The 19,355-nt window shown below is 48.3% G+C and overlaps 3 protein-coding genes across 5 annotated transcripts; all 3 read left to right on the top strand.

The window, feature by feature from the left end:
* Nucleotides 1-6,708: 6,708 nt before the first annotated feature.
* Nucleotides 6,709-11,664, top strand: LOC123079310 (F-box protein At4g18380). Its single transcript, XM_044502052.1, has 2 exons — nucleotides 6,709-8,272; nucleotides 11,236-11,664. The coding sequence occupies exon 1, from the start codon at nucleotides 7,040-7,042 to the stop codon at nucleotides 8,243-8,245; it is 1,206 nt and encodes a 401-aa protein (XP_044357987.1). The 5' UTR covers nucleotides 6,709-7,039; the 3' UTR covers nucleotides 8,246-8,272; nucleotides 11,236-11,664.
* An 848-nt stretch (nucleotides 11,665-12,512) lies between these two features.
* On the top strand, nucleotides 12,513-15,395 carry LOC123079309 (uncharacterized). Its single transcript, XM_044502051.1, has 4 exons — nucleotides 12,513-13,055; nucleotides 13,489-14,337; nucleotides 14,424-14,585; nucleotides 14,672-15,395. Exons 1-4 carry the CDS (start codon nucleotides 12,528-12,530, stop codon nucleotides 15,095-15,097), a joined length of 1,965 nt encoding a protein of 654 aa, XP_044357986.1. The 5' UTR covers nucleotides 12,513-12,527; the 3' UTR covers nucleotides 15,098-15,395.
* Nucleotides 15,396-16,270: 875 nt separating this feature from the next.
* On the top strand, nucleotides 16,271-19,028 carry LOC123079308 (protein FAR-RED IMPAIRED RESPONSE 1). 3 transcript variants are annotated; one of them, XM_044502049.1, is made up of 7 exons: nucleotides 16,271-16,532; nucleotides 16,667-16,998; nucleotides 17,571-17,611; nucleotides 17,731-18,183; nucleotides 18,264-18,563; nucleotides 18,684-18,826; nucleotides 18,912-18,973. In XM_044502049.1, exons 4-7 carry the CDS (start codon nucleotides 17,926-17,928, stop codon nucleotides 18,925-18,927), a joined length of 717 nt encoding a protein of 238 aa, XP_044357984.1. In that variant the 5' UTR covers nucleotides 16,271-16,532; nucleotides 16,667-16,998; nucleotides 17,571-17,611; nucleotides 17,731-17,925; the 3' UTR covers nucleotides 18,928-18,973. The 3 variants fall into 3 exon arrangements, with proteins under 3 accessions (XP_044357984.1, XP_044357985.1, XP_044357983.1); XM_044502048.1 differs by having other exon boundaries at nucleotides 16,381-16,532; nucleotides 16,696-16,998; nucleotides 18,912-19,028; XM_044502050.1 differs by lacking the exon at nucleotides 17,571-17,611 and having other exon boundaries at nucleotides 16,380-16,532; nucleotides 16,696-16,998.
* Nucleotides 19,029-19,355: the final 327 nt, after the last annotated feature.

The following is a 19,355-nucleotide window of genomic DNA, read 5'->3' as shown; positions in this document are numbered from 1 at the left end:
CAGGGCATATTTCCTTCAAGGAGGCCCAGCGCGTGGACCCGGCCGCCGCCCTTCAGGAGGCGACGGAGAGGAACGCGCAGAAGGCGCAGGAGGAGCGGGAGGCCGCAGCGCGAACGGAGGCTGATGTCCGAGCCGCAGCGTCAGCCCAGATGGAGGCCCAAGCCGCAGCGACGTTGTAGGCGGAGGCAGCGACCAAGGGGCTGGCAGAGACCGACGCCAAGGCTGCGGAGGAGCCGGCCGGTAGTGGGATCTCGGAGGCTGCCAATCTGGAGCAGCCATAGCCGCCGGTGGTGGAGGCCCAGGCAGCGACTGGAGCAGCCAGAGCTGACCAGGCGGCGCCGGAGCAGGTGGTTACCGACTCCGTAGTCCCGGAGGCCGAGGTTACCAAGTGCGCGCCGGGTGCTGGCGAACGGAGCGACAGCCGCCCCAAAGGGTCGGAGACGCTACTGGCCGGTGCTGGGATGGCGACGAGCCAGGTCATGACAGCGCGCTCCCCATTGCACCTGTGCTAGGCGCGAGCGGCCTCTGGCCGAGGCCGGTGGAGACCGGGGCCGCGAGCCTCCAGGGGGCTGACGCCGAAGCCACGAGCTCCGCCTCGCCTGGCTGGCCGTCAGGAGCCAGCACAGCCGTCCTGAACCTCGCAGTGCAGGACGTCCTGGACAAGTTTGCCACCCACAGTGCCACCCTCCTGAAGGCGAGGAGCAAGATGGCAGCGATGCAGACGTCTGTCCGGGTACGCTCTTGACTTTGCTTCTTCATTTTTGCAATCTTCAGTGGGGGCGCGCTAGCGCACCCACTGGGTGTAGCCCCCGATAACGGTGTCCTAGACTAGGGGGTACTATCCACGTCGTCTCCCGACCAGCTGGATCGGGCCAAAGACCCCCATGGCGGTTCACTATTGGGCCAGCTCAGACAGCCCATGCCGTATAGAAGGAGGATTCTACAAGACTTGGCGCCCAACACAAGGACTCCTCTAAACCCTAGGCCTACGGTGTATATATAAACCGAGGCCAGGCTAGTCAATAGACAATATCATATCCATTACTACAATCTCGTGGTAGATACATATACTCTATACTACACCCATATGAATACAATCAAAAGCAGCATGTAGGGTATTATCTCATCAAGAGAGCCCGAAGCTGGGTAAAACCCCGTGTCCATGTTACCATCGCCCCCAGACGCCTAGCTTAGGACCCCTACTACGAGATACGCCGGATATTGAACCGACATTGGTGCTTTCATTGAGAGCCTGCTGGCGGTCGCCACGGGGCGATGGGAATTCGGATCATCTTCGGCGCGATCTACGCATCGGAGCCGAGCTTTATGGTCGATGTCGGCATCTTTTGTCGCCGGCTCGACTGTCCACCTTGGCTTAACCAAGGACTGTGCCCTACCTCCGATCATCATGTTCGGACGAGGGCCTTCATCAACATCAACTCCGATCTCTATCATGATCATGGAAGAATCATCCATGGAGCTCGGGGGCTCAACGTCAACATTGCCCTCGGGCGACCGTGCTGTTTTTTCCGAACAGCAAACTTGTATCCGCTGCGACCACCTCCTCGAGCATCACTTTGACGATTCCTTCGGTGGAATTGTGCGAAATTAAGTGTAAAACAACCATGCCAAATTTTGTCGAGTTCCGATGGAGGAATCTCTGGCAATCTACGATATACCAGAGCCCTGTCAAATCTGGACGAGTTTAGGGCGTGGTCTCCAGAGCCCAGCTCGGAGGTCCTTTAAAAGATCCAACCGTTCATCTGCTGAGGAATTCTCATATCTACTACCCCTCCAAATTTTAGCTTGATCCGACGGTTCAAACTCCGGGAACCTTCCGATGAGTGGACCAATTTTTGGATCTGTTTTCTGCGCGAATACGAATCTGGCCCGAGTTCATGTTTCTTCATGAACGGAATATTGGACAACCCTTTTGAAGTAATTTTTTTCTAGGGTATTGTGCGTTGTTTTTAAACACGTAGCCATAAAATTTTAAGCCTCCTCCGAGGTAATCTTCACCATCACGCTGGTGTCAAACCAGTCCGGCAATATTGCTCCACGGCTGCCGACTTGCGCTAGACACGTCGCCGCTTTGTTGAGCCGAGCTCAACTTTTTCGATCATTATCTCGGCAAGCCGAACAAGAGTTCGGCATCAGGAAGGATAAATCATCACCAACATCGCTGCCCCACGGATTACACGGAGCGGGCAAACCGGCATCGCCGCATGGTCACTTCATCAAGCCGGCATTGACCGCGTCACAAGTCATGACCTGCGTCAGCATGGCCGCACTGTTGCTTCTTCAAGCCGGTGTCCATCACGCCGACCTGCTTCAACACCTCGGCTGACATGGTAGCTGCAACGTCTCCTCACCGACCTGCTCCGTCACCTCGGCTGGACCGGGGACTTGGCTGTTTCTTCATCAACATACTCCGGTGACTTCGGCGTCACCAGCCGACCAGCTTCGTCACGTTAGCTGGACCGAGGGCTTTGTCTCGGCAAGCCAACCTTCGCCAGCATCGCCATGCCGTCGCTTTATCGCCCATCAGGCAATGGGTGTGCGGATCGAGTCCCAATTTTGGGAGTCATCTTTCTTCGGATTGCTACAACAAATAAACCAGGTGCTATGTATCCTAATAATTTTTGCTTGTTTGGGTTTATTTTTCCCAAGAAATTATTACTCTGGTTTGTTCCATCATTTGTACGCAGGTCTATCAAATGGTGGCCGCATTAACGATTGTCACATGGTGGTTCGGTAATGGACTTCGACTACGTCACGTGGTCTCTTCGGCAAGCCGACGCCGTCGTCCCAATCGGCGTAAATCGGCTCGCGTGATCACCTTGTTGGTCGTGTTGCCATACCGACGTGTTCGGTTGCCTCGGGGACTTTGGCATCGTTGAGAGAGCTCTACCTCATCGAGTGTTCGGCACACAAGCCATATGTCTTTTATTACTCACTTTGCATAAATTATTAATTATGCAACATTTTTTTAAATTTATTATTATTCCTATTATCTCCGGCTTGCACTATTTTCTGTGCACAGATAAAGGATCCGGATCGGGCAGCGCTGTCACCTCTGCGTACCGACGTACCACGTCACCTCGGCTAGACCAAGGGCTCCGTCATCACTTCATTCACCCACGGCGGGAACTTCAGCGTCACACTGCGGGCTTGCATTGGCCGTGCTATGTCGCCACTTCGGAGTGCCGAACTCTTCGCTCCGCCACCTCGGGACCGGCTTGGGGGCTGGGACCTTGTCCCACCGTATGCTCGGGCCGTGCATCGACACCGAGCACATTAACCAGCTAAGTCGCTTTTATGCTCAGAATTTTCAATTTTAAATTTTGTTCGGTTCGACCAAGCATTATACCTTTTTTGGCAAATTTTAAATTTATCATGATATAAGGAAATAAATAATAAGTTTATTATTGCCTCTAGGGCATATTTCCTTCACCACACTCGCTATATTTTACTTTCTTGTTCATTTATTTTGTAGCAACTAACTTTTATTTACGAGTTATTTACTTTCTTGCAAACTATCCTTTTATAAACGCAAAGTAGTTTTATTTTGTGTTTCTAAGTAAAGCAAACGTTTGATATACGTAGGGTTGTATCAGTGGTTGAATGCATCTTAAAGAATATAAATCCAACATTTAGTTCTTTGTTGTGTTTGACACTCTTTCTTATAAAAAAAGGCTACAATTGATCCCCTACACTTGTGGTTTATCAGAGTATTTAGAAAATATCTCATTTATGCCATGTGTTGTTGTTTGTAAGATTAAAGAGGAGGTTCGATTATGAGCGATAGCGGGCACTATGTGTTTGAGTTATTTGATGTCGTGAGTGTAGATCATGTATGAGCCCGTGCACTTTATTTCTTTGTAAAACTCTCCTTAATTAATGTGATGGGGGCAAAGCTTTTGTCTCTATTTCCGAAAAAAGACGATTGAATAACTGCTCACGTGGTAGGGGTGCAAACGGCGTCCTCACTCATCCAACAAAATGTTAGATTTTCTGGACCTCGGCTCACTAATCTTGTATCTCAACCAGTTACAATTTAGAAATCTCAACCAGTTTAATACCATAATCTGCTACTGGAGTAAAAAAAAATGCCAATATAAAAGGTGGGTTGTTCTACTACTGCTTGTAGTATGAGAAAAAGAGAGCAATAATGCATCTGTTCACTCACTTCACTTCACGCCACGCCATGCAACACGCGTCGTGTTTATGAATCGAGTTCGAGTTTGGATTAATGTTATGCGCCTTGCTGGAAGACCTAAATTTTTGCTCCACGGTGCACTGCCTTGTTCTGATAAAGTGTCAATACTCAAGCTCGTTGTGGACACACTTTCTACCCTTAGAGTTCTTCCACCATGTGGCAGTTATATCTCTTCATTCTCCCACCGCGTCCTCTCTATGTAGAGGAGAGAGGCTACGTAGAATGAAAAACACACAATAGACCGCACTAAACACACACGTTTCGACTTCTTCTGTGCTGAGTTGCTTCTTCGATCACTCCATCCCGACAATTGGGTGCACAATCGTCCGTGTTAGAAGGGAGAGAGGGGGATTGTTGCGGAATATGATGGATGTATTATTGAGCCTCGAGGGCGAGTATATATTGAGTACAAGACTTGGAGGGCAAGACGCCTGTCCTAGAGATAAGGTAGGAATCCTAAACTACCAAATACATGTAAGCCAAATATGTCTCTAACATCCCCCACAGTCGTAGCGGTAGCGTTGCGAACAACATGAGCGTCGCGGACAGTCAGACTGGAGAGAATAGCAGCCGACGGGCTGACATCCCCCCGCAGTCGTAGCGGGAGCGTCATGGACGGTGTCGCGTCATGGACGCGTTGACTGTAGAGGAAGCCGACGAGTTGCTCAAGCGGATGATAGCCCTTTGTGCCGATGTCGAAGTAGCCGAGAGCATAGGGTGGTGTAGCTGTGGTCAAGGTAGCCGTGCGAAGAACACCGTGGTCGATGTCGAGTCGGGTTAGCCGGTGTCGAGGGAGTCGCCGTGGAGCCGCGGGCGCAAGGAGGCGCCGAGTTAGTCATGGGCGCAGTGGTGACGAGGTAGTGGTGCGCCGGAAGGATGATGGTGTTGACGAGGCGTCCCACCGGGTGTGCCAAAACCGGGGACACGTCGTAGACGAAGGCACGCGTCGGTGTTGCCAGCACCGGGCATGCGAAGACGGACGAAGACGAAGTTGACGAAGCACCATGTTAGAAGGGAGAGAGAGGGATTGTTGCGAAATATGATGGATGTATTATTGAGCCTCGAGGGCGAGTATATTGAGTACAAGACTTGAAGGGCAAGACGCCTCTCCTAGAGATAAGGTAGGAATCCTAAACTACCAAATACATGTAACCCAAATATATCTCTAACAGTCCGGGAGAGCAGCCCTCCGAAATGCGTCCCTTGAGAACCTGCACCGAAGGAGGGGTGATAAGGTTTTGGGAGCGTTTCAACGTGATTGCTCGCTCAACTTTGACTACATCATCGATGTTCGTCCGCATGCTTCGATTACTTCCTCTACAACGGGCGACCCACCTTGTCTTCACCATCATGACCAAAGATGTTGTTGCACCGGAGTTTCTGATGCCCTCATGTGCCTTGAATATTTCTGTGTTGACACGTGTCCTTGGTCCATATGTGTTAATATGTATGTGCTTAGATGTTTCTAATTGTCGTGATTTGTCATGTCAGTACTTATGATGATGCTATTTCTGACTGTCTAAATTCCGAACACAAAACTCATCAATAAGTTTGTAATTAGCTCATCTTAGCTGTAAAATTAACATACTGCTTGCATCCCTAAACTCTTACCCTAATACCTAATCGTACTTCTTCAAATAAAAACGAAAAAGGAAAGGAATAGCTGCTCGTGGGGATTCCTAACATGCGTGCTGTTGGGTCGCCGTGGCGTTGCGTCACACGAGTGCACAACACCCTAACACCATGGATGCAAGCCGTGTATCCATTCCACGAAGAAAGCTGAAACACACTCAAGCCCAAACTACCGCACTTGATTAGCGTATGGAATAAAATCCACTCCGCTTGACGCCGAAGCTTCCATCGATCTCCCCGTACCACCGACCAGCCACGCTAGCTAGCGGCCCAGGCCACGTTGCCCGCCCTGCCGTGCAGCGGGGACGACGATCGGGGCCGAAGCGGCGGCGTCAGTTCCGCGGCCAGATTCCTCGCGTGCCCGCTGCTGCAGCCTGGCTCCCGCCACTCGCACAGCGCATCTTGTCAGTAAGCTCCTCGATCCATATATCGAGCTGTTTCCTCTGACAATGCCTCCGCTTCTTCGCTTTGTTTAATCGTCATTATCAGCGCAGGTCACCGCTGAGATCCCGTTCCCATCGATCGCCCCAAAACACCTGAGAGGCTGAGAATGAGTTAGGAAGCCATTTACGTCCGCACGTACGGTCGATCTGATCCGTCCGTTTCTCCAGGATCGGACGGCTCCGGAGGCCCCTGCGACGGGCCATCGGTCCCGGTCTCCGTCAGCCGGCCGCGGGGTTGTTCCTTGCACGGCACCGCGGGCGGCGCGGCGCGAGGTCAACAACCATGGAAACGTCATGATCCCATCCCCCATTGGCATTGGGTCGCCGTCGGAATTTTGGTGCGAGAGCGACGGGTTGAGCCACCGTCTATCTATCTGCAAGGTCAGTCAGGCGTCGCTCCCCTTCCCCCGAGCGAGTCCAAACGCCCGCACCACAAAGACACCACGGTGGGGTGGTGGGGTGATCCACACATTAGCATTACCTCCGCGATCAGCGGTCGAGCCCGACACGTGACGCGTCGTCGCCCGCACCCACCACCCAAGGGCCAAGGAGAGGGGGGTACCCATTACCCAACCCAAAACCAAGACCAAGCGCCCGACCTCGCCTCACGCGCAGCCGCCGTGCCGTGCCCCGTGCCGACTACTCGCTCGCTCGCTTCCACCAGAAATCCCCCAACCCGCGGCTGACTCACTCCCGTCTCTCCCCGGATCCCGATCTGCGCTGCCGGCTGGCTTGGCTGGGGCGGATGGAGGAAGGGCGCGAGGGATGGCCGTGCGCGGCGGCCGCGGCGGGGGAGGCGGTGGCGGAGGAGGGGGAGGAGGACCAGTTCGACCGCCTGCCCGACGCGGTGCTCCTGGACGTCTTCAACCGCATCGGCGACGTCAAGGCGCTGGGCCGCTGCGCGCTCGTCTCGCGCCGCTTCCACGGCCTCGTCCCGCTCGTTGACTCCGTCTTCGTCCGCGTCGACTGCGTCATTCCCGACGAGCCGGCCCCCGCCTCGGCCGGCTCCCCGCAGGCCGCCGCGCCGTCGCGGGGCCGGGGCGCGCTCGCCCACATCGCGCGCCTCGTGCTCGGCGGCATCGTCAGGCCCATCCAGGCGCTCGGCCAGATCCTCTCCCCCACCCTGGCCATCGTCTCCCGCCGCTCCGTGGCCCCGCCGCCCGCCTCGCCGCCTCCGCCCGCCGGGGACATCTCCCACCACTCGCCCTCCGAGGTCCTCCGCTCCTTCAAGGAGCTTCGCAGCCTCCGCATCGAGCTGCCCACCGGCGAGCTCGGCATTGACGACGGCGTGCTCCTCAAGTGGAAGGCCGACTTTGGCTCCACCCTCGGCAGCTGCGTTATCCTCGGCGCGTCCTCTGTGTCGTCCAAGCCGCTGCTGCCAACAATGTCGTCCCCTGATGCCGCGGACAGCGAGGCTGCATCTCTCGATGACAACAGGGAGCCTGAAGAATTGGCGAGCATCCCTGAGTCGCTTCATACTAATGGGGGCCTTAAGCTCCGCGTCGTCTGGACCATCAGCTCGCTGATTGCTGCATCGGCTCGGCATTACTTGCTGCAGCCAATCATCGCCGATCATGAAATGCTTGATAGCTTGAACCTAACGGATGCTGACGGGCAGGGTGTGCTCACTATGGACAAGAAGCAGTTACAGGAGCTGCGAGTGCGGCCTGTGTCGGTTTCTGGCAACTCACACCGCACGCTCATGCCAGCGCTTATTATGAGACTTTGGTATGCTCCACATATTGAACTTCCCGGGGGAGTACTGCTGAAGGGCGCCACGCTGGTGGCGATCAGACCAAGTGACGATGTGCTGAGGGAGGGGGGAGGGGTTGAGGCTGCTGGTCCGGCAGGAGCTAGCTGGATCTCAGATGCCTTTGAGGAGCCATATCGAACAGCGGCAAAGGTGCTTTTCAAGCGGCGGACATACAGCCTTGAAATGAACTCGTTCTGAGCTTCACAGATTTTAACTTTCTAGGAGGTAATTTATCACTTCACATGATTATTGCACATCATTACTGCCAGACTATTTAGATCAGTGCTGATGTCCTGTAGCATTGCAGTATCTGGAAGGAATCAATGCAGTTTCCTTAAGTGGAACTACCTTTTTTTTCTTGCCAAAATCGAAGTGCATAGAGTGAAACCTAGATTCGCGCATATTTTATCATTATCTCTAAAGTTCGCCACCTATGTCCGGAAGCGTATATGCTGTTCTGGATTTATTCAATAATAAAGGATTGGGGTGTATGTTAGCAATATTATTGATTTTTGACTCATTGACATTCTTCTCGTTCGTGAGAGTTATGAAACACGTGGCAAGGTTTTCCATGCCTCTCCAGTTCTAATGGGTCCCAATTCTGAAGGCTTGGCAGTGAGTTATTGAATCTAACACCGGCAAATTTTGTATCATTCTTATTGTTATTAATATTACTAATGCCCAACTTGTAGTTTTGTACTAAGTATTACAACTGGCACCAATGTTTTGCTTCTCCACAGTTTGGAAGGTTCTAAGAGCCTGATTGACATAACCATAACTATGGGTATTATGCAAACATAGCTTGCTTTATGGTGAGCATAACTTGAAATGCTTAGTTTGTTCTCCTTAATCAACAGAGAGTAATGGTAATGGGCACAGGTCACAGACGAATGGTTTGGGTGATCAGGGTTTCCGGGTGCATTTGTTTTGCATACGTATTTTGGTTAGTGTACTGACAGGAAAGGATTTAATGTTTATATAATATTTATTTTTACTGCCATTCTGTTGGTTTGCTGGACCATGCACTGATATGGCTCATGTGCCACTTTTGGCATGGTAAAGGCACAATATATGAGTTCTTTTCGAAGTCCAGGGTTGTTGAATTGGTCTTACCACAGCTATTCGTATGTCTGTTTTAGTTCCTTTCTGTTCCTGCTGGCATGTTTGCTGTGATGCAATTTCTCGAGTATTAGGCAGGTGGTTACTGGGAATCAATAATCTTTTATGGTTTTTGGAGGTCGTGTTATGATTAGATAGGACAGATAATAATGCTCGCGCGGTCTTGTCATCTTTACGGGACTTTTGGTTCCCAGCCGATGTTTGCCACTCCTAACTTTAGGCACACCGCGCACTACATATATAGGTCCATGTTTGGTTTGCACTGCAACTGTGTAAAGATGGCAATCGGATGAGGCTTCGTCGGGGCGACGTTCACCAGACCCGTGCGTGAACCCATCATCAGGTCCAGCGCCTATGCACGGCCCTATCCATGTATTTTTTAATGGCACCCATGTCGCAACCCGACTGGTCACCCAAACTGATTGGGCACCCACCGTTTTTTTAGTAGTTTTCTTAATTTTTACTTCATGCCCAATACTTGGTGCCATGCACTTCTGAACAGATGATTGTTGGTTCTTCTTCTAGTCTCATATAGTAATATATCTGCAGAACTCCACCTCTCGTGTGCTCGATTAGGCGAGGTGGTACTAAAGCAGCTGACCAGCTGCATATTTTGCTTGCCGTTGTGCATGCAAAACACATGCACACGCTAGCTTTGGAGGCCCAACTGGCCAACGTGTTTCTCAGTTGAAGCTACTTGGGTAGCATTTAGTTCATTTATGGGTTTATCTCTTTCGAGCAACCCAACTGGCCAACGTGTTGCTCCGTTGAAGCTACTTAGGTAGCATTTAGTTCATTTATGGGTTGATTTCTTTCAAGCAATAATCAAAGCAAGATAGATGCATTTTACCCTAAAACAAATCTTCACCAAAATGTCCACATGTCATTTAAAATTAAAATAAAAATATTTAAGCACTAGTATTAATCGGGTGACCCATGGGTAACCCACGGGCACATACTCGTAGTCCTGCCCTACCCACTACTAATCGGGTTACCCATGGATACAACCCATGGGGAAAGAGCACAGCGCATACCCTACCCATTCGGGTCGGTTGCCCACAGGCGGCCATAACCATGGGCCCAATTGCCATCTTTACGACTGTGGCTTGCTGCACTTAAATACTCCTATGGCCCATGTCATAGGTTCAACATTTTGCCAAGCATTTCCACACTTCTTGCTAACTTTTTGGTTAGCCACACTTCATAGCAAGTCATGCTAGTGGTGTATGTTTGCTAGAATTTTAGGACCATTCAGTATAGTGGCCCCTGTGCGAGTCTGTCCATTTATGGCTAGAATGGAGAATGACTACTTAAATGATGAACCCTCTTGCATGTTACGGGTCTACAATGGAGAACAATCGACAATTTATGCTTAATTTTAGTACCCAGAATTGTGTTTACTTCATAAATATGCAGAGAAAGCGTATGGCGGTTTGATGCAAGACTCTTAAGGAGAGTATTATAGAAGTTTGTGGTATAGCCTAGTCTGTAAAGGAGAATTCTCTAGATTTTTTTTTATATGCCTTACACTCTGAACTTGAAGGATACATTTTGACTCATTGAATGCTTATTGGATGGCACAAAGGATTTGAAATGATGTGGCGCTTTCTTAGCACTTCTTTTGCACTCAACTGTAAAAGAAAATGAAGATTTGACTTTTAGAAGGGACTAACAATGCTTTTCCCCAGTCATACTTCTTTTTTGTAACTCGTTATTTATGTCATACTCCCTCCGTCCCAAAATTCTTGTCTTAGATTTGTCTAGATACGAATGTATCTAGTACTAAAACATGACTTGATACATCCGTATTTAGACAAATCTAAGACAAGAATTTTGGGAGTGAGGGAGTACGTAGTTTCTTTACTATTGAAATCAACCATTGCATATTTACAATTAATAGCACTGATATCCGTTGCATTTCTTACGTATATGTTCTTTTACCAGACTATGAAGCATCAGAGACAATTCTTAAAAACGTGCCTCTGTCTGTTGCATTTTTCCATTTTTATTATTTATTATAGCTGATCCATTGAAATGTTTCACTGATATCATTTTCACTCTACTTGCAGGATGATGGGATGCCCTTCAGGCGTATCAGCGTATGTAGTAGTGGTGGACCTGACGCATATGCAGATTATACACACCCTGTTTGTGCTGGGCTTTTCAGCTGTGTGGAATGGAATGTCTCTTCTACAGCAAAAGTACCCTGAAGTGAAGCCTCTAGATGCTTAGGTTGGTTGGCCATTGTTGACTATCCGCCTATTGGACATATTCGATCGAGTAGCATCCCTTTTTCACTGTTACTCTGCTAGTTCTATACCAAATTATAGGCTGAAACATTCTGTCATTTCCAGACACATTTTAGCTGTGCTGTGGCATATGTCACTGAAACGGTTGAACCTTTGTGTGTATCAGACTAGTATAATGTTTCTAGATTGAACTTTTACTACAGAACAGATGCATAATTATCTATGTCTATACCATAATCATTCGATCAACCGAGACATACCGACCGGATTTTTTAATCGACGAGGAAATAAGTAGGGATTTTTTTCTTCCAAATAGTTTCACTCCACTTTGATGTTTAAGTTCTGTTGTACTCCTTTGTTTCATTTACAGCATGCATTGTCGCTTGCATTATTGCATATGTATGAATACTTTGTGTGTGATACATTACCCCTCCTCCCAGTTGAAGCATGAAAGTTCCGCTTCTGTTCAAAACTGAGTGGCTGAATGTTTCTTTGCCAGAATTTAAAACCTGTGGTCATTGGTGAGTAATTCATCTGCATGAGGCCATTTGTGCCTCAAAAGGTTCGACAGCTTCAGGTCGTGTGTCAAATTGTAGGTGATTACGTGACAGAATATACACCTGCGGCACGGTAACTGTTGAATAACCTCATGATTTTGCATCTCTCGAATAATAAGATATTATATCCACGGTAACCGTCCAATAAACATCATGACGGCACAGTTTAGGAAAAAAGGCGAAAGGCATGCAGGCAGTTGCATTTCGAATTGACTCGACGAGATAGCACTCGCTGTTCCATGGACCTAGTTGTAATTTGTTTTACCTCTATTGTGCTATGTACTGAAATGATTGATGAATAGATTGAAAATTTCTCTTGCAAAAATAAAATAAAATCACTCACTGGTGCTAGCCTGCAAATCCAAACAAGAATGAGATTTTTGTTTTCTTTGACACAAAACACTTTTTTTTCGAGACAGATTGAGACAAAACACTTGACCACTTAGTCTGGGCTTAAAAAGTTACGAAGCCCAGGCCCAGGATTAGGACGGTCCAGCACCGGATCGACCACATCACGTCCACATTCTCACCTAAAAAACATGTCCACATCTGGATATGGCCCATCACCACGACAAACTCCCGAGTCTTAGGGCGCCACCGGCGGCGAGGATGCCAGCGGCAGACGCAGAGCTTCCTGCTGCCGCATCTCCTCCAGCACTCCCGCAGACCGCCCCTCCTCGGACGGCGACGAGCACACCGGAGCACCCAGACCTCCAGCCCCGGCCGTCTCTGGGAGCGCCTCCATCACCCAAGGTGAAAGCCGGCGGGGAAAACCGTGATCCCTGGCCGCCGGGGGCAAAAGCCTCCTTCTCCGGTGAGGTGGAGAGGGGCCTGGGCTCTGTCGGAGCGGAGCCCTCCCGTCTCGCTTCGCCGACGAGCACGCCCCCCGCGCCGCCCTTGTCGCCTTCTGAATCGCCGGAGGCGGATCGTACAGTTACTGTTTCGCCCATCAGCAGATCGACTTCAAGCCCGACAGGGATGTGGCCGGAGCTCAGCCCAGATAAGCAGGACTCGCTCTGCCAACAAGATGATCATTCACAGGGTGGTGATACGTCGACATGGTCATGGCCCAATCTACCTGAGGTACGGGATAAAATGTACTTTTACAGATCTTTCTGAAAGATGTGGTTAATCCTTCTATAGTAGTTGGCTACTCTAGGTTTTGTTCAAAGAATAGGTTATGGAATTGGTCGAAAAAAAAGAATAGGTTATGGGGAAAAATCCAACAATATTGATTTCTTAGTGATATACTAGTTGATCATACAAATTGCTACGAAGTGTGAAAGCCACCTACATTACTCTTACATAGAAAAGGAACCTTGGCACGAGCTGAACTTATCTACCACAATTACATTACAATGCACTTACAATGCACTTACCTTCCTCCATGTGCAGCACATTTTGTACAAGTGCGAGCAGATCACTTGGGATTTAAAATTTCTCTGTATGATCCCACTATTATTTGTTAAAAAATGCACAATCCCAGTGATCAACTATTTTTTCCATGCTTGTGCAGGATATCTGGTGCCTTATACATTCCCTAATGCCATTGCGTGATTCTGCCCGTTCTGCCTGTGTATCTCGCACATTTCTATGTTCCTGGAGATGCCACCCCAAGCTTATATTCAGTGAGGAAACACTAGGCTTGAAACAGAAGGAAGGCCAAAATATCGATATAGCAAGGGGTTTCACTAGCAGAGTTGATCATATTCTGAAAAATCACTCAGACACCGGTGTGAAGATACTCAAGTTTGTAATCCGTGATCATTACAATGTCGACACTTGTCATCTAAATAGTTGGCTCCAGAAAGCTGTCACACCAGGGATTGAAGAAGTCACACTTTTGCTGCCTACGAAACATAGGAAAATGTATGAATTCCCGTGTTCAGCTCTACTTGATGGGCGTGGAAACTCAATCTGGTATCTTTACCTCACCAATTGTGCCTTCCGCCCCCCGGTTGGATTTGATTGCTTGAGAAGCCTGGCAAAGCTGCATCTGTATGGAGTTTGTATCACGGGGGATGAGTTGGGGCATCTTATTTCCAATTGTTTTGCTTTGGAGGAGTTAGAAGTCAGCTGTTGCATGAAGCTAATCTGCCTGGAGATACCATTCTGGCTGGAGCGGCTTAGTTGCTTGACTGTGTCTCAGTGCGACAAGCTGAGAGTGATAAAGAGCACAGCTCCGCACCTCTCCATTTTTGACTTCTTTGGTGAACCAGTACAACTCGTGCTTGGAGAATCATCAAAGGTAAAAGACTTAAGGGTGGGGTATTCATTTGCGCCCAATGCTGTGAGTTATGCTATCACTAAGCTACCTTTCATCGCACCACATCTTGAGACTCTTACTGTATACTCGTTTTGTGAGGTATGCTCTGAAGCTTCACATCATTAGATTCCAGTGTTTATGACTCGTAGGAAGGAATATGATTAATTCGAGATATCTTTGTGCAGAGGGTTAGTACCCCAATGGTAGCTGACAAATTCATCCACATAAAGCACTTGAATATCTACTTTGGTGAGGATGGTGAGGGGGCTGTTACCCCTGCCTATGATTATTTATCCTTGGCTTCATTTCTGGATGCTTGTCCTGTCTTGGAGAGTTTCATCTTAAGTGTGAGTTAACTGTTCACGCTGCAAAGGTGTCTAGTATCTGCCGTGGAGACATTTAATTTGACTGGCATTTATTCGATGCTATGCAGGTAGATCAGAGTGACATGCGGCATGATTCGGTTTTTGAGGATCCCTCCTCACATCTGAGGCAGATTCCTGAACACAGGCGGCATGAGAGGCTCAAGAAGGTGCAAATCGATGGCTTTTGCTCCGCAAAGAGCATAGTTGAGCTAACATGTCATATCCTCAAGAATGCAACGTCACTTGAAAGCCTCACACTGGACTGCATATTTGGTGCGGATGCAGTTGGTGAGTCTGTTAGGTGTTCTGCCCCAGAATCCGGTAAATGCATGCCCACAAGCCGGCGTATTATCTTGGAAGCACATAAAGCACTCGGTGCCGTCAAGAGATACATCGTGGAGAAAGTTCCCTCTTCAGTCAAGTTACATATTGGGGGGCCTTGTACCCGGTGCCATGTTATGGATGTGATGTTGCCGCAGGTATCCAATATGTAGATTTGCGACGTTGCAGATGTTGTCCTTCGTCTTCATTGTTCGTTGTTGTTCTCTGCTGTGTTGGTACATAGCTGTTCACTGTGTAGGTCCTGTCATACCACACATGTGCTTTCATTTCTTGTCAAGTTACCAGTTTTTCTATGCGTGTGCACCTTATTGGCGTCACTAGAACACCTGCAGGTTGATTGTTACTTCACCTGGATTAGAGCTAAGACTAGTTATACAAATACATTGATCTTGTGTTGTATCCTGTATTCCTGTTTCTTCAATTAAATCGTTGGTAGCCTATCTTTATCAACGCAAATGGTGACGATGACTATCACGGATTTGGCTCTCGTTGCTTGGAGGAGGCTATACCGGCTCCCCATCTGTTCCAGTTCCATCCTGTTGGAACGGCTCAATTGCAAATTTTCAGCTCACTGGCATATATACAAGTCCCTTTGGACACCGGACAGGCACCAAGCAACTGCTGTGATTTGGTCTAGGCGAGTATTGTCAGATATCATGTAGGGTGTGGAAAAGGCCACAAGTATGGTGGTTTTTGTTGTTCCCGCGAAGCGAAGCGAAGATCAATCACTTGGCGAATGAAGTGGATTAACCTCTTTTTGGCAAATGACGATACCAACCAGTAATAAATGCGCTGGCCCAAATTCATTTCCAATGAACATACCGAAGGGATACAGCACATAATACAACATACAGCGCTGATCTCGGGAAGAGTAGAAGGCCTGGATTTCAAGAGCATCTGAGCCCGAGCTCAGAAACAAATTTTCCCAGGTGAAACAATTTTTTATTGATGGTAGAGCTTTGTAGATGGTTCAGCCACATCCGATGCCACGAAATGATTGAGAACTAGAACGGGGTTGAAATGCATCCTATTATGTGCATCCTTGTAAACAGACCCGCATATACATGTCAGTCTGTTGCATGGCTTCTACACTATTTTTCTTTCGAGTGTTCTATTTTCCACTAGTTTTTTCTTAGCCTTCTACTCCAGAGAGGGGCGTTTTGGTGGACGAGCTGCATAGAGGCCGGTATCTGCGTCGTTCGTTCGGGCGTCGCGATGCGTGGCCTCCGCTCCTTTTCTATTTACCGTTTCTATCTGGTTTCTGTCTGGTATAAATACAACGGTGCTGCCTATTTCTGTTTCGGCTTTGTACATGGGCCTACGATTTCTGTACTAGCGTGCACGCACAAGATGTTCGGTCCATGCGGCTTCAAATTTGGCCCACCTCGCGCGCTGGCGAGGTTGGTTGGTGAGAAAAATAAATGTGTGGTTGCTGGGCCCGCTCGGCGACAGCAGCGTCGACCATTAAGCGGCGCATGTTCGTGTTTGGGCCCCAGAAAGTGGACGGCACCGCGCGGGGCGGGGGGCGGCAGCGCCGCTTCCCGCCATGGACGGCATGGAGTTCTTCTTCGAGGAATCTGCAGCAGGGTAATATTCCTAAATCTCGCTCAAGTTCTCGCTACGGGATGTATTTTTTGAGCTAGAATTCCATCGATTGGAGTTTCCCTTGACTTGTTCCTCTTTTTTTTTTGCGGGACTTGACTTGTTCCTCTAACAAACAGATCTGGCTGGCTCTCGTTTGCCTGAGCAGGTTCGTGCCGCGGTTGGACAGCAGAGTTTGCTTAAGGGATCTCGTTGCCGGTGAGCAACTGACTGAAGGCGGCACAAGTGGAACAGAGGATGCGAGGAGGCTTTGATTTCTTCTCTACCGATGGATTATGAAGGGGGCGAAGGAGCTGGTATGGGGGGTGCGCGTCGTATGATCTTGGCAACGAAGGGTGGGCGATTCCTGCGAGATAGGCGGTGCAAATATAGTCCCTGATGCCGCGGACCAGGATCCAGACGAAGATGGCGTGGGAGTGTCGAGTGCAAACCAATCTTCTTGGACCAGGAGGTGAATTTGTGTTTTAGATAATGTCGATTAATTTTCTGCTGAAGTATATGCATCATCAGCTTTTGCTCGTAGTTTTGTTGCACAAAAGTTGTTCGTCTGGTCGGTTTTGAATTTTCTAGCCAGTTCATCATGTTGAAAATTAGTAAGCAACATGAACGTTGAAAAGCGTTTTTGGGAGGGTTACCTGTGTTGTGTAGCACATGAGCGATCAGTCACAGCAGGGGCGATTTCATGTTCAGAATAAAGGAATAAAAAAGAACATGCTATGACGATTTTTCGAGACATGTCTGATGCCTCGGATCACAAAAAAACGCTGGTCTCGCACACCAAAGAAATGGACGATGCTAGCTTGCCGTTTTTGGGGGTTGTTAAAATGATTTTTTTCTGAATCTGGCCCTGCTACTAGCATAGAAACACATACATGTCTAGCAAGTTATATCCCCAGCAAAAATTCTTGATTCTGCTATGTATACCAGCAAGTTGTGTGGGCAGTGTGCCCATGGACAACACTTTATTTTGTGTCCTTCAGTGGATTTAATCCGCTGATGAGTTGGTGTGTCATTTGTTCGCAGGGTCAAAGTTGGTGTGTCACAGCCAAAAACTATCTTAACAGGTAATGCATGATTGGATACAAAAAAAGAAAAAAAAAACATTGTCATTGATATAATTTGTTAGAGTGCTTGATGTATAAAATTGTAATGATCTTACTTGATTTCTTTGTGGCTGGGACAGATCAAGCTCGCGCGATGGAAATTGCAATAGGCGATGTCATGCCGCGGACTGCACATCGGTGGTGCAAATGGCACGTGCTGAAGAAGGCAAAAGAGAGCCTTGGGGCACTGAAAGGGAAGTGAATTCAAGCCAGAATTCAGCAAGCTAGTCCACCACATAGTTAGTATTGATGAATTTGAGAAGGGTTGGGCATGCATGATTGAAAAATATGGCCTCCAGACCAATGCATTCCTAACCCAGCTTTATGAAGTGAGGGGGAAGTGGGTGAAGTCATACTTCATGGGTGTGTTCTGTGCAAAGATGACAAGTATGCAGCGAAGCGAGAGCGCAAACCACCTTCTGAAAGGGTATGTACCACCAGGCTGCCCCATGCATTTGTTCATCCGGCAATATGAGAAGATGCAATTTGACGACAACTCAGAAGAAAGTTACCAGGAGAAAAGGACAAAACTAGTGAGTTTGGATTAGTCTTCTATCAATCTATCTGCTTTTGAAATGCTCAGATTTTTAGAATCTAAATTCGTCTTGTTGAGGTTGTCACTTGTGGGGGGATTGTCCTGAAGCAAAATATCCCAGTCGAGGTACATGCATCGCAGGTTTACACCAGAACAATGTTTGAGAAATTTGGTGAAGCATTGTATGTGTGTGGGTCGTATGATCTAGTAGAAGTCAAGCCCCAATTGGAGTACATTGCTAGGCACATAAAATTCCAGTCAAGGGAAAAGTGGTGCAAGAATGAGTTTGTCATCTCCGTGAGTGAGACAATCGATGAGTTCAGGTGCGAGTGTGGAACATTTGAGCACTATGGAATGGTTTGCAGTCATGCGCTTAAGGTGCGTGTCATATCTCCTCTTCGGTATTTTACAAACCATTTTCTGTGTGAGCTCCCCTCCGAAAACATGTGTTGCTGGTCAGGTCATGAAACTGACATTTTTTGGTTGCTGGTTCGCCAGGTCATGATACACCTAAAACTGCATGAGCTCCCTCCGAAACATGTGCTCAAGCGATGGACTAGAGATGCAAGAGATATACTACTGCCGGAGTATTTGCGCTACCAGAAGGACCATGGGCCCCTGAAGTATTCTTCTCGTCGACTGTAAGTGCATCTAGTGCCCCTTAGTGATTTTGGTGTATTGAAGACTTATAGGTTAAGGGACTGATGCGTTTGTGAGTGTACACAGGTCTATAAGTCTATGAGGAGTTTGGTATTTACAGAGAAAGTCGACCCCTAAAAATGAGGTTCTTCGGCTGAAGACTTTGGATTTCTGAAGACTTTCTGAAGACTTTAAAAGTGAAGAAATTGGTGTGACCTTGAAGACTTGGTATTCACTTGAGGAACATGAAGCGTGAAGACTTTTTGTTTTCGTAGTTTCATTTTCTCTTTCTTGAGTCATAGAAAACATCGTACTGTTAAAGGGGGTCGAGGAAATACTAAGGAAAGATCTCCATGTGATGCTCAACTCAAAATCCTACACCTACCTATCCCTTCGAGTGAAGCCATTGGAAATCTCATACAGTTCAGTCATATTCGTCAGTGACAGAGACGAAGTTCTTCTGGTCGTTGAGGAATTTGTTCTGACTGAGGAGTTAGGAATTCGCCAGTGTGGATTGCCTACACAGTGAGG

Source organism: Triticum aestivum, chromosome 3D, assembly GCF_018294505.1.
Source record: "Triticum aestivum cultivar Chinese Spring chromosome 3D, IWGSC CS RefSeq v2.1, whole genome shotgun sequence".
Lineage (NCBI taxonomy): Eukaryota > Viridiplantae > Streptophyta > Magnoliopsida > Poales > Poaceae > Triticum > Triticum aestivum.
The sequence above is the reverse complement of the archived record's forward strand: the minus strand, read 5'-3'. Positions and strand labels throughout refer to the sequence as shown.

Coding starts and splice junctions, on each gene's coding strand:
- LOC123079308 (XM_044502048.1), top strand. CDS start 17,926: ATGATTGAAAAATATGGCCTCCAGACCAATGCATTCCTAACCCAGCTT. Junction 18,184..18,263: donor AGGAGAAAAGGACAAAACTA/GTGAGTTTGGAT, acceptor CGTCTTGTTGAG/GTTGTCACTTGTGGGGGGAT. Junction 18,564..18,683: donor TTTGCAGTCATGCGCTTAAG/GTGCGTGTCATA, acceptor CTGGTTCGCCAG/GTCATGATACACCTAAAACT.
- LOC123079309 (XM_044502051.1), top strand. CDS start 12,528: ATGGCCCATCACCACGACAAACTCCCGAGTCTTAGGGCGCCACCGGCG. Junction 13,056..13,488: donor CATGGCCCAATCTACCTGAG/GTACGGGATAAA, acceptor ATGCTTGTGCAG/GATATCTGGTGCCTTATACA. Junction 14,338..14,423: donor CTGTATACTCGTTTTGTGAG/GTATGCTCTGAA, acceptor ATCTTTGTGCAG/AGGGTTAGTACCCCAATGGT.
- LOC123079310 (XM_044502052.1), top strand. CDS start 7,040: ATGGAGGAAGGGCGCGAGGGATGGCCGTGCGCGGCGGCCGCGGCGGGG.